Source organism: Hyperolius riggenbachi, chromosome 1 (assembly GCF_040937935.1).
Source record: "Hyperolius riggenbachi isolate aHypRig1 chromosome 1, aHypRig1.pri, whole genome shotgun sequence".
In the NCBI taxonomy this organism is placed as follows: Eukaryota; Metazoa; Chordata; class Amphibia; order Anura; family Hyperoliidae; genus Hyperolius; species Hyperolius riggenbachi.
In genome coordinates, this window is record NC_090646.1 from 480,480,377 (window position 1) to 480,494,487 (window position 14,111).

The 14,111-nt window shown below is 46.3% G+C and overlaps 1 protein-coding gene across 2 annotated transcripts in view; it reads left to right on the forward strand.

Annotated features, from left to right (window-relative positions):
• The first annotated feature begins 7,398 nt into the window (after window positions 1–7,398).
• LOC137554876 (granzyme-like protein 1) overlaps window positions 7,399–14,111 on the forward strand; it is a 41,868-nt gene continuing 35,155 nt past the window's right edge. For both annotated transcript variants that reach the window (XM_068271530.1, XM_068271531.1), the window contains exons 1-2: window positions 7,399–7,458; window positions 11,336–11,486. In XM_068271530.1, the coding sequence (XP_068127631.1) occupies window positions 7,404–7,458; window positions 11,336–11,486 (206 nt within the window). In that variant the 5' untranslated portion in view covers window positions 7,399–7,403. The remainder of the gene's footprint in view (window positions 7,459–11,335; window positions 11,487–14,111) is intronic.

The following is a 14,111-nucleotide window of genomic DNA, read 5'->3' on the forward strand; positions in this document are numbered from 1 at the left end:
GGCGGAAATCCTCCACAAGCGTATATTTGCAGGCACCCAGCAAAAGGTGCTACGCACCCGTAGAGGGAAAATTCCTGTCGGCAGATGGCGCTGGGGAGTGCAGAGGAACCAATCCTCTGTACCTCCACAAATGCCAGACAGGAATTGTACGAAGCGCAGAACGCAATCGCAAGAGAGGCGATTGCGAATGAGAACGAGCAAAGGGACAGGTTATATGTGTGTGCGCCAATCCAGTCGCCACCCTGCGACAGTGCACACACAACAGCAGATATGAAACAGGAATGCGATCGCGAGAGGTGCGATCGCCAGACGTGACACAAGGCAGATCAGAACAGAATACAAGGTTAGCAAAGACACAGCAAATAATACAATGAGGAGATACGGAAAATAACAAACGCTAGCTAACCGCGAACACCGCACTCATTCGCAACAGTGCACGCGGTTATGCGCGGTCTCCACGTGATAAGCACAATAGAGACAAGCACGCCTAACTAACCATTAACAGACAAACATGAAACAGAGGACGCGAGCGCTTGCTTAACGGTTACCTCACCAAGCCTCCAGCAAGCGTAGCAGACAAGACAGACACACAAAAACAGGGACAAGCGAGAGATAGGATCCACAGCACTAGCGGAAAGTGGCTAGCGCGATCCCAGGAGACAGAACAGAAGGATCCACAGTGCTAGCGAAAAGTGGCTAGCGCGATCCCAGGAGACAGAACAGAAGGATCCACAGCGCTAGCGAAAAGTGGCTAGCGCGATCCCAGGAGACAACAGAAGGATCCACAGCGCTAGCGAAAAGTGGCTAGCGTGATCCAAAGAGACAGATCAGAAGAGATAGCTGGTAGCAACCGCTGCACCAGCTATACTCCAAGAACAGATCAGAACCATTTCCTGTCGACCACCGTTGGGACATGACAATGGCAACAGAACAAACAAACAGATAAACAATCCTAACTGCACTAGGGAAAACCTGCCTAGCGCAGATTCAGGAATTACTCTAAGCTGATCTTCAAACAGAGAGTAAGGCTGACACCCCACCAGGAGTGTTACATAGGACGAAATCCTTATGACCAGCCAAGCATTGTGGGAAAGACATAGTACTTATAGTACACGCCTCCAATGAATGTGGCCAGGCAATTTGCATGACAACATATGCAAATTCCTCAGCAAGCACAAGCTGCAAAACTGACAGAAGCTCTCCCTTCCAGAGTCCTGCAGCATGCAAACCCAAACAATGGTCAAAAAGCTGCCTGCCTGCACAGGCAGCCGAGCAGATTATCACAGTACCCCCCCCCCCCCCCCCCTCAGGGTCGAATTCCAGACGACCCTCAAAACTGCTATTAGCAAAAGACTCCAACCGAAGACTCATGAAGGTCGGGACAGCCCGACAAGGTCCAATTCCAGAGTCAGTTCACCCGAAACCGACCTCATCGGAAACAGAAGCCACCGAATCATGCCCATCAGCACTACAAGTCTCAGCGTAACACCCATCAGGACTGTGGATAACAGAGAAGAAGCCATGGACACCCTCCAGACAATACCCACCACCTTCCAAGGAGCGTCCGAAAATACCAAACTTGCCACAATACCTGTTTGAAGTGTCCCTTACAACACAAAAGCCACCGTTGATCTTATCCAGGGTACCAAGCAAAATTTCTCCCGGAATCTCCCAGAACCTTTTGAAGCTCCACAGAGATCCCAAGAGGGCAGAACAATCACCAGGCTCACATGGAGAACTATCAAGAACCCCTATGGAACCAATGACAATTCCAGACTCAGAATTACGAGGACACCCATCCAGATCAAGACTTTCAGGGACTACTTCTGGGCATGCAAGCAGGCAGGCTAAATCAGAACATGTCTCCACCGAGGAAGCATCTGAGTACGCTGGTAACCGAGGCACACTTGGGCTTTCTGGGTCACAGAGCACACTGGGGTACACCAGCACAGGAGAAACCTCAGGACATGTCGGGGAACTGCCAACCTCAGAGTCCGGCATGACCAGACCAAAACCAGGACCGGGCAGAAAAACATCACGAGTAGAGGTCACAGGTACTGGACTTTCAAAAGAAGACTCGATCTTAGGCTTAGAGATCTCAATGACTGTAATGGTATCTGACAGAAATTCATCATTGACTACCCATGACTGAAGCTCCACCAGAGCTGAAAAGGTAGCCAGCAAGGCAGCAATGCCCTCGGAAGAGGGTAACACCTCAGAAGGACTTGGGGGGCAGAAGACATCTCCCACAAGTTCTGCACCCTTTGGGAGGAACTCGGAGACCTCCAGAACATCAAACAAGACCTCAGGAACATCATTTTCCAGGTTTTCTAAGCAGGATTCTGAACTATCCATGTTACAGGGCAAAACTGGAACTTTATTTTGTGAACAGGGCAGATGTCCCAGGAATGGTTCCACCATAACCTGAGACTGAACTTCATCATAATTAGCGGGATGTACAGGAATATTTACTGGGACACACACTGACTCCCTAACTTCACTCTCACTGCACCCAGAATTCTGTGTGGCAGTCAAACTAGCTTGTAACTCCAAAACTGCAGAAAACAGGTGAGTATAGTGGCAATACCTAGACGAGCCTCTAGGGACACTGCAGGGGATTCTAAGCAAGGCCACATTGACTCATCTAGAGTACAGGGTGCAGAATCAGCACTTCCCTCAGAGCAAGAAAGGGACTCACAAATGTCAGTGTGATTGGACATCATATTGTTATTCATGGTACAGGGCAGGTTCAGAGAAAGCGTCTCTGAGTAAGGCAAAGAAGGTTCAGCATCAGATTCGCAAAACCGAAGCGCTGTCTCACTCTTAGATTCGGCTAACAATGTCGAATCCGAGGAACCAGAACGCAAAACCTGCGAATCAAAATTCACTTTAGGTTGTGAAACTGACGCTTCCATAGCGCAAACCTCCGCGATCTGCGGAGCATACTGCAAGGCATCTAGGACCGAAACACTGGAGCAACTGTCATCAGGCAACGGGCCCTTACAGGTGTGAACAGGGTGAGACAGAGACTCATCTGTAGAAGAAATAGCGACATCAACAGGATAAACTTTATTAGGCATAATAATTTTACTTTTGACACTGCATAGTCGAGAACTTTTCCCCATAGCAGGGTCACAGACGGAAGATCTCAAAGATCTGTTACTAAATGACAAAGGATCCCACACATCCTTGAGGAAACCGGCAGACTCATGCCGATCACAATCTGCAGGAACATCCGAGAAACAGGCATCAGATCGCACAGATTCAAACTGCACACTGTCAGGAGAGAATCCTTCAGGATTCGCACAGGAATCAACCACAGCGGCATACTCATTCATTTCAGATTGCACAAAGTCAAGACTCTCATGCTTTACCCCAGAAAGGCAGGAACAATCATCCGACAACGATGTCTCTTTATTGGAATCAATTGGTTGGTGTGTGTGCAACTCATCCAAAATCGTTTGCCATACATAGATCACCAGATCCACATCATCCTTGTCACATTCATCGGAATCAATCAGAAGGTACATAGAATCGAGACAAGCATTCAAGACATCTTTGCTTTTTGCGATGTAAAAATCGCAAAAGGCTTTCCAATCAAAATTGAATTCCTCCAGCAAGGCCCCAACATCCCAGGAAGCAAATGGGGGTTCAAACAGGCCAGTATCCAGATAATCTCCATAGGGGTGGAGTTCAGGAACAAGAACAGATTTTTTAACTGCTTTAATGTAGTGTGCGATCCTACCTATAGCAGGATCCACATAAGCTTTGGATTGGGGCAAAAAACCTGGAAACTGATCAGCAGATGCATTATAAACATCATTATCATACTGCATGGTTTTGCCCATTTCAGACTTGACAGAAATAACCTCTTTATTTGTGGTTGCTATGGGCAACGGATCTTTCCGCTGGGAAGCCTTCCTAGATCTTTTACGTTTAGACTTAGAGGCTTTGGATGGCTGCTTTTTAAAACCTGAAGTGGCAACTGACACATTGAACTGATTGTCATACTGAAAGGTTTTGCATGGAAGGGAAAGATCAGCTGACTTATCAGCAGCTACACAATCAATCAGAGCAGGTGGTAAGCCAGGCAGTTTAAACCAGTGAGAAAATATCACTGTAAGAAACTGATACAGATTATCATTCCAAGAATTGTTTTTTAGCACATCATATGCCCAGGTGAACAAATCGTTTTTTAAGAGCACATAGGCAAACAGAAGAGCCGACGTGGACGAATCAGAAATCTGAAAGGTGGGATTCAGACAAAACCTCACACATTCAGAAAAAAATTCCGCCTTGGTCTCTGAATGAAGCCTTTTAAAGCTCTTAAAGACACAGGACCCAAACTCGACAAAATCGTACAAATCGGAATTTCCGTCTACACTGGGGTTTTGAGTTGCGCTGGTCATAGTGTAACGATTGTGGAACTTTCTCCGTGATCAGCGCACAACGCGTGCGCTGATATGGCAGAAATCCTTCACAAGCGTATATTTGCAGGCACCCAGCAAAAGGTGCTACGCACCCGTAGAGGGAAAATTCCTGTCGGCAGATGGCGCTGGGGAGTGCAGAGGAACCAATCTTCTGTACCTCCACAAATGCCAGACAGGAATTTGTACGAAGCGCAGAACGCAATCGCAAGAGAGGCGATTGCGAATGAGAACGAGCAAAGGGACAGGTTGTATGTGTGTGCGCCAACCTGGTCGCCACCCCGCGACAGTGCACACACAACAGCAGATATGAAACAGGAATGCGATCGCGAGAGGTGCGATCGCCAGACATGACACAAGGCAGATCAGAACAGAATACGAGGTTAGCAAAGGCACAGCAAATAATACAATGAGGAGATACGGAAAATAACAAACGCTAGCTAACCGCGAACACCGCACTCATTCGCAACAGTGCACGCGGTTATGCGCGGTCTCCACGTGATAAGCACAATAGAGACAAGCACGCCTAACTAACCATTAACAGACAAACATGAAACAGAGGACGCGAGCGCTTGCTTAACGGTTACCTCACCAAGCCTCCAGCAAGCGTAGCAGACAAGACAGACACACAAAAACAGGGACAAGCGAGAGATAGGATCCACAGCACTAGCGGAAAGTGGCTAGCGCGATCCCAGGAGACAGAACAGAAGGATCCACAGTGCTAGCGAAAAGTGGCTAGCGCGATCCCAGGAGACAGAACAGAAGGATCCACAGCGCTAGCGAAAAGTGGCTAGCGCGATCCCAGGAGACAGAACAGAAGGATCCACAGCGCTAGCGAAAAGTGGCTAGCGCGATCCAAAGAGACAGATCAGAAGAGATAGCTGGTAGCAACCGCTGCACCAGCTATACTCCAAGAACAGAGATCAGAACCATTTCCTGTCGACCACCGTTGGGACAGGACAATGGCAACAGAACAAACAAACAGATAAACAATCCTAACTGCACTAGGGAAAACCTGCCTAGCGCAGATTCAGGAATTACTCTAAGCTGATCTTCAAACAGAGAGCAAGGCTGACACCCCACCAGAAGTGTTACATAGGACGAAATCCTTATGACCAGCCAAGCATTGTGGGAAAGACATAGTACTTATAGTACACGCCTCCAATGAATGTGGCCAGGCAATTTGCATGACAACGTATGCAAATTCCTCAGCAAGCACAAGCTGCAAAACTGACAGAAGCTCTCCCTTCCAGAGTCCTGCAGCATGCAAACCTACACAATGGTCAAAAAGCTGCCTGCCTGCACAGGCAGCCGAGCAGATCATCACACCTTCCTACTTTTTTAAGAAAGGAAAGCAAGCCACTTTTGTTGCACACACTTTCCGCCAAAGGGCACAATACATGAGGAATTCCTAAGCAGAAGTTTTTTTTTCATGCATCCAATGAAGTCAGCAGTTATTACAAAATCATGCTAGAATAACAGCTCTTTACATGGATAGCTGAACTGTGCACTGAGTTCAGCCTACTGTCAACCAAGCAACTTCCAGCTGCAATGTAAAGCTAATCTGTAAAAACAAAAATCACCCCCAGGGGGTACTCACCTCGAAAGGGGAAAGCCTCTGGATCCTAAGGAGGCTTCCCCCTCCTCCTCCTCTCCTCTTGCTCATATGCTAAGACCCCCGAAGTGTGGAATCCCTGTTTATACTTGATAGGTCCGTCCCACTTGGTCTTCAGCAGAAATAGCTAAGCCTGATTGGTTATGTGCTACTGCGCAGGCGCAGACAGCTTGAGCCTGCTCAGTGGCGTGGACCCAATGCAGCCCAGCTTTTTCCAAAAAAAGCTAAGTGGGACGGAGCTACTGCTGGATTTTGCGGGTCCCATTGCTGAAATGGAGGGACAGAGGAGGATGGGATAAACCTCTTTAGATCCAGAGGCTGTCCTCTGCCAAGTTGAGTACATCATAGGGGCACATTTTTGGTTCTGCTTTACATTTTAAAGCAGCATTGTGTCACATCTTAGTGTAACTGCAGCAACGCTCAGATGTACCTCAGCGAGACGGACTCCCCGCTAGCGCCTGTACTGAGCATTAGCAAGCACCCAGCCACTGCATGGGAGCAGTTAACAGGCAGTGAATGCACTGCCTACAGCTGCCTGTGTGAAGTAGTCCTACCACATTGCACTCTATGGCTCTGTGGGAATTAAAGGGTACCTGAACTGACATGATGAAATAAATATAGGTACATATAGTAATAGTCTTACTAAAAACAAAATGTCTGAATTCCTTCTGTTTCCCAGTACGGTACAGCGTTAAAAAGCTAGTGCTTTTATCTATGCAAATGAGGCAGTCAAAAAGAAAGTCGAATGTATCCCTATATCCTGCAAAGTAAACAGAAGGCAAAACACCTTTATCTTACTGATAAGATTTTAATTCTGAAAAGTTCATTGCGTCTGTTTGCTTTGCAGCAGTATGTAGCTGATTTTACATCAGACTGTCATGACTGATGTTTAAAAAAAATTCAAATCTTAAACTGAAAATAAAAATATGAGACTATTAGTACAACACATATCATTATATGTTTATTTTAGAGAATCAATATTTCAGGAAGAAAAATGGATGCACTTTTCTTATATTGACTTTTCCAGTTTGAGAAATGATCGTGTCTTTCCAAGGAGAGACATCAAAGATCAGACTATATACCAGAGAGCTAATATGCCTTGAAAAAAATAGGTTATTATTACTATACATGACACATGAAATACGGAAAATGAATCGAGGTATATAAAGTCTAGACAAGCTTTTTGAGATATACAGAGATAGTATGGACCTTACTAATACTGTACTACTCTAGCCACAACCTGCTTCTACTTAATGATAAGCCACAGACCTGCCCACATAAGCTTCTTGGAAATCTTTAAACATAACCATGTATATATATATGCTTTTTAAGTGGTCTTCTCACTCTGCCTGCAGTTAGCTATGGGGTTGATCATCTTCTTTCTTGTGGCTTGTTGTATCCTCAGCATATCAGCCGGTAAGTCATTTTGTTTCTTCTTATGCAGAAAGGTCAGAGAGAAGCCGTGCACTTAGTAGCAGAAAACATTTTGAAGTATTAAGTGCTAGTTCACAGTGCTCAGTTGTGTTGCAGAATAATTCTGCGTGTCAGCTCACTGCCCATACAGTTCTATGAGCCTGTTCACAGTACTACGATGAAACTGATCGCGTTATTCTAACTCGCTGCATTGCAGGCTTTGTATTAATGTCTATGTCCAATTTCCATTGCAGTACACGCTCAGTATAACACGTGCGTTATGCAACTGACCACTGTGAACCTTGCCTAAGGGCTGCTCTAGAGAAGTCCTGGAGCCTCACATGTGAGGAAGTAATGCATGGGACAGACATCCATAGTATGTTGGAGGAGCTGAGGGATCAAGTTTCCTTATGAGATCTGAGATGTACAAGGGGGAGGTATGGTAGATGATATTTAGTAGATTTATAGGCCACAGTAGCTTAAAGGGAACCTAAACTGAGAAGGGTATGGATTTTTCCTTTGTCCTTTCCTTTGACTCTCCTGTTGATCTCGTGCCTCTATTACTTTTAGCCACAGGCCCTCAACAAGCATGCCGATCAGGTGTTTTGACAGACGTTAGACTGGATTAGCTGCATGCTTGTTATAGATCTGTGATTCAGCCACTACTGCAGCCAAAGAGATCAGCAGGACTGCCAAGCAACTTGTTTTGTTTAAAAGGAAACATCCATATCCCTCTAAGTTAAGGTTCCCTTTAAATGTGATTCAGAGGAGGAACGGGAGCCAGTTAAGGGACTTGCAGAGTGGGGCAGCAGTTGATGAGTATTGGGAGGAGTGGATGAGCCTGGCAGCGAGCGGAGTCTGATCTCTGGAAGTTCGGATAAGAGGGCCTTGCAGTAGTGAAGTCAGGAGATGACCAGAGCATGGACCAGGAGTTTGGCGGTGTCAGGTACGGGCACATTTTGGAGATGTTCCAGAGGTGGAAGCGGTATGACCTGGAAATCTTCTGTATGTGGAGGGTAAAGGATAGTGTGTAGTCCCATACTATGCCAATAGGTTGCAATTAGCATACTACCACGGATTATTATTATTACCATCTTAGTAAAGTAGGCTCACTAAGTCACTCAGTATTAACTTTATAAACCCACATTGGTGTGCTAATCTCAACTCACAGCAGGATATATAAACCAGTTCCTCTAGAACTATCAGCCTCTGCTGGGAACCCTGTTTGCTGAATCCAGTTTGTAGACATGAGATTTTTATGTGTCAAGCAAGTGTATAAAATAAAACAAGTATATTTTTTCTTCATACGTAAAAAAAATATATAAAAGAAACATACTATAGATGCCCTTTAAAGCAAAGTCCTCAACCTCTGGGTTTCTGAATAGTGTACGGCAGTGAGATAAAAGAGGAGAGTAACACTCTTTGCCCACTTCTGCTCTGCATTTGACTGTTATGTTACGGGAAAGTGTAGGGCACCAGTCTACTTAATTATCTGTGGATAAGGGGAACCAGGCTGCTTAACCTCCCCGGCGTTCAATTTTCCCAGGATTTCTTTACAAAAAGTGATAAAATTTATTTTTAAAACTTTTTTTTTCCTGTAACTTGCCAAAATGTGTCAAGCAAGGATCTAGTATACAGTGCAGGAGAGTATTGATGTGTATGCACGTTCATACTGTTCACAGCATGTTTTTATGGATGGACATTTCTGTCCATACCGCTGGGGAGGTTAATTATCTGGGGTTAGAACGCATCAGGGTACTCACTTATTTGGGGTGGATGGCAACAGATTACTTATCTGGGAGTGGGGGGCACCTGCTACTCAGCTTTAGGTTGTGGGCACCAGGCTACTTAGTTATCTGTGGGTGGTGGGCACCAGGCTACTTAGTTATCTGTGGGTGGTGGGCACCAGGCTACTTAGTTATCTGTGGGTGGTGGGCACCAGGCTACTTAGTTATCTGTGGGGGGGGGGGGGGCTAAGGCTACTCAGTTATCTGTGGGTGGTGGGCACCAGGCTACTTAGTTATCTGTGGGTGGTGGGCACCAGGCTACTTAGTTATCTGTGGGAGGGGGGGGGGAGAGGCTCCAGGCTACTCAGTTATCTGGGAGTGGGGACCCGCTACTCAGCTTTGGGTGGTGGGCACAGGTTACTTAGTTACTTGTGGGCACCAGGCTACTTAGTTATTTGTGGCTGGTGGGCACCAGGCTACTTAGTTATCTGTGGGTGATGGCACCAGGCTACTTAGGTATCTGTGGGTGGTGGGCACCAGGCTACTTAGTTATCTGTGGGAGGGGGGGGGGGAGAGGCTCCAGGCTACTCAGTTATCTGGGAGTGGGGACCCGCTACTCAGCTTTGGGTGGTGGGCACAGGTTACTTAGTTACTTGTGGGCACCAGGCTACTTAGTTATTTGTGGCTGGTGGGCACCAGGCTACTTAGTTATCTGTGGGTGATGGCACCAGGCTACTTAGGTATCTGTGGGTGGTGGGCACCAGGCTACTTAGTTATCTGCGGGCGGTGGGCACCAGGCTACTTAGTTATCTGTGGGAGGGGGTAGAGGCTCCAGGCTACTCAGTTATCTGTAGGTGGTGGGCACCAGGCTACTTAGTTATCTGTAAGGGGGGGGGGAGGCTCCAGGCTACTTAGTTATCTGTGGGTGGTGGGCACCAGGCTACTTAGTTATCTGTGGGTGGTGGGCACCAGGTTACTTCATTATCTGTGGGTGGTGGGCACCAGGCTACTTAGTTATTCGGGGTGGGGGGGGGAGAGGCTCCAGGCTACTTAGTGATCTGTTGGTGGTGGGCACCAGGCAACTTAGTTAACTGTGGGTGGTGGGCACCAGGTTACTTCGTTATCTGTGGGTGGTGGGCACCAGGCTACTTAGTTATCTGTGGGTGGTGGGCACCATGTTACTTTGTTATCTGTGGGTGGTGGGCACCAGGCTACTTAGTTATCTGTGGGTGGTGGCCACCAGGCTACTTAGTTATCTACTTAGTTATCTGTGGGTGGTGGGCACCAGGCTACTTAGTTATCTGTGGGTGGTGGGCACCAGGTTACTTCATTATCTGTAGGTGGTGGGCACCAGGCTGCTTAGTTATCTGTGGGGGGAAGCTTCCAGGCTACTTAGGTATCTGTGGGTGGGGGGCACCAGGCTACTTAGTTCTCTGTGGGTGGTGGGCACCAGGCTACTTAGTTATCTGTGGGTGGGAGGGCACCAGGCTACTTAGTTCTTATATGGCATACTCCCACATTATATTGTAATCACATAATATAAAGTGCATAACATAAGATGTATTCGAGAAATGACATATTATGCACATTATTGTGTTATGCACAATATTATGCAGTTGAATCTTTCCCAGCCAATTGAGAAATTTCTTTGCATCCCTGGTGCAAAGGTTGATGACTGCTGTCTAAGGCCCTGTTCAGACTATGGGCGTTTGCAGAACGCATTGAGATGCAAATAAAATGCAAGTTCGAATGCGTTTTCTATTGCGTTTTTCACACAGGAAACAGAAAAAAATTATGGTAAACGCAGAGGAAAACGTACGCAAAAAACGCAATAGTACGCGTTTTTGATACGCGTCCAGAGACTTTCATTGCGTCTGTTTCTGTGCGTGATGCACAGAACTGCGTGCAGCAATGCGGATGAGAATCGTATGCGTCTCATACGCATACATGTGAACGAGGCCATTAGAAAACATTAGTAGCCGTTTCTATGCACAAAGTCTGTCCGTACGCGTTCTGGAAAAACGGCTAGAAACGCGCATAGTCTGAACAGGGCCTTATGGTGGCAGGCTGTGTGCATTAGTTAGGTCATTCCAGCTTTTTCAGCCTAATGAACATTCATTTTTTAATGATTTGTTGTTGTTATTCCATATCAGATGGAATTTTCGGAGGACGTGAAGTCAGTCCCCATTCCATGCCATACATGGCTTATCTGACATTCTATACACAAAACAGGCAACTATCAAGATGTGGTGGAGTCCTGATAAGTGAGGACATTGTTCTGACAGCAGCCCACTGTAATGGCACGTAAGTATGGCACTGTGTATGGCACCTAGAGAGACACATCCATCTGTTTGTCTGTTACCATGTAAGAAACATAAATGCCTGCTTATATCTATGCATAGCAACAAGGAAATGAGTCGTCCAACAATACCAGTCATCCAGATACTGCAAGAAATTTATATACAGATAGTTTCTAGATGACTATTTAGAGTGGTTTTGAGAAATACATTTTAGAGAAAAGGCAGAATAGATTCCCCCAAACAACTCAATGAGTCATGATATTTGTGAGAAAATAACAATACCATATATCTTCTACAAATTAAATGTAAATTCCTGAGCGAGAATATGATGGTATAATATGCAGTAGCTCACACTGAAAGAGGATCTGTGAAGATTTTTAGCCTTAAAGCGGGAGTGTCACCATAAAAATCGAATTTCAACAGCAACTGTTCTGAGAGTATTAAGTGATAAAGATGCTAATCCTGCATTCAAAACGTTTAAAACTTTTTCTGCTGTTATGGTTTGGAATTATCACATACCTTAGGTGCACTGGCCCTTTAATTGCCATTGCCATCATCTGGCAAAACAGTTACATGCTGAGGGGTCTTTTTATCTATAATATTTTCCTCCTCTTCCCTTTATTTTCCCCTCCTTCTAATAACATAAGACAGTGCACTTCCTAGTATAGACCTCAGTGGGAGTGTCTCAAGACTCTGGGAGGAGGGTGGTAAAAAATACACAATTAGCAAGAGGAGAAAAAAAGAGTGAGGGAGGAAATTATGTCAGGTTTAGCTTCATTCAAAGGTAACTAAGATGGAAACTGTCTAGAATAGGATTCTCTGCTTTTCCTTTATAAAATTCACAGAAATCATAATGTGGACAGTGCAATACATTTGTTATGTAAGTAGAACTAGTATTTATCTACTTATAGATGTGTTTTTATTTCTAGGATAGCATGGGTGTCACGTGTTCTTTAAGTATTCCTTTAAGGCAGCAGCTTTTACCGGTCTGCATTGATGTATGTTCTACATACATTGGATCGGGTACCACTAATTGTGCCGATCAACAACTAACGATTGTTCTATCTTTGCAGCCTGAGTGATAAAAGCTACATCACAGGAGCCTAATTTCTTACATTTTTGGCCTGAGCGACAATAGTAAGCAGCCTGAGGGATTATTATTGTGTTTTTATACAGTATATCGCTGACATCTTCTGCAGTACCAGGGCATATAGGCATGTCCCTAACTACCCATAACTACCCTATGGGAAAGATCACATTGCTACGTACGTTCGTTCCGTTCCCTGCGTTCCGCTCATCGGAGCGGATGTTCCCGACATGTCAGGACCTTGCGTTCCCGCTCCGTTTAGCGGAACGCAAGTGTACGGGCAATGTGAACCCGGCCTAAGGCAGGCCCAAATTTACATCACAGGAGCCTATAGGCACAGATGTCCTGGCACCCTTAGACTTCACCCTCCATGAACCTACAAACCTTCACCGAACCGCACCACAAGTGTGCTGGCTGGCCCAGCTATCACTTCTCTCTTACTACCCTTACCCGTCATAGGTAGCTACAGGTGCCGCTTAGTATTAGGTAGCCAGAGTTATCCTCAGTATTAAGTAGTTAGAGGGGAGCTCTGTAAAAACAAAGTGTTGGGTTCAAATGGCGCTGTCATAGGCCACAATAGAAATTATTGAGTAATTTGGGCGCCGTCAAAAGACTGAGCACAAATTACTATAAAAACCCTGTAATTTGGCCATCAGCAATAGCTGGAAGCCGAATCACTTCTTTCTCCACTATCCAAGGAGACCTGGAGGAATAGTAATTAACCACTTCAACCTAACTGGACGAAAATTTTTGTCCAGTTAGGCTGCGCGCACTTCCGCGGGACGTGCACGCTCCCGCGGGCCCCCCCCCCGTGCGTGCTCCCGCTGGGGGCCGTTAGCCCAGCGATCTATGAAAGGGATTATAAATCCCTTTCACTGATCGGACCCCCCACCCGGAGAAAAGCCGACAGCGTCTCCATACACCCCAGCCACACCCCTAGTCAATCATTATATATATATATATATATATATATATATATATATATATATATATATATATATATATCCTTTATTAAAAAATAATTGTGGGTGGGGAGAAGGGTCAAGGGTGCCCATGGGTGTGGAGGCAAAAAATGATCGAGGCCCCAGCCGGCGGATGCGGTGTGTGGGATGCGGGTCTGGGATAGTATTGTCCCTCCCTCCGAATGTGCCCCCCAGTGTCCCCCTGTATGCAGAGATAAGAGCGCAGTGGAGCGGGCAGTCTTACCATTCCTTCTCGCGTACGGGCATCTGGTCTTCTCCGCTTCCTGCTTCCTGTGACGTCACAGGAAGTAGATGGAAGACCAGATGCCCGTACGCGAGAAGGAATGGTAAGACTGCCCGCTCCGCTGCGCTCTTATCTCTCCATACAGGGGGACACTGGGGGGCACATTCGGAGGGAGGGAGGGACAATACTATCCCAGACCCGCATCCCACACACCGCATCCGCCGGCTGGTGCCTCGATCATTTTTTTGCACATCTGACCCCCTTAGCCGCCCGGGACACTGGGGGGTCATAACGGGATAGCGGGACAGCCCCCCCAAATCGAGACTGTCCCGCCGA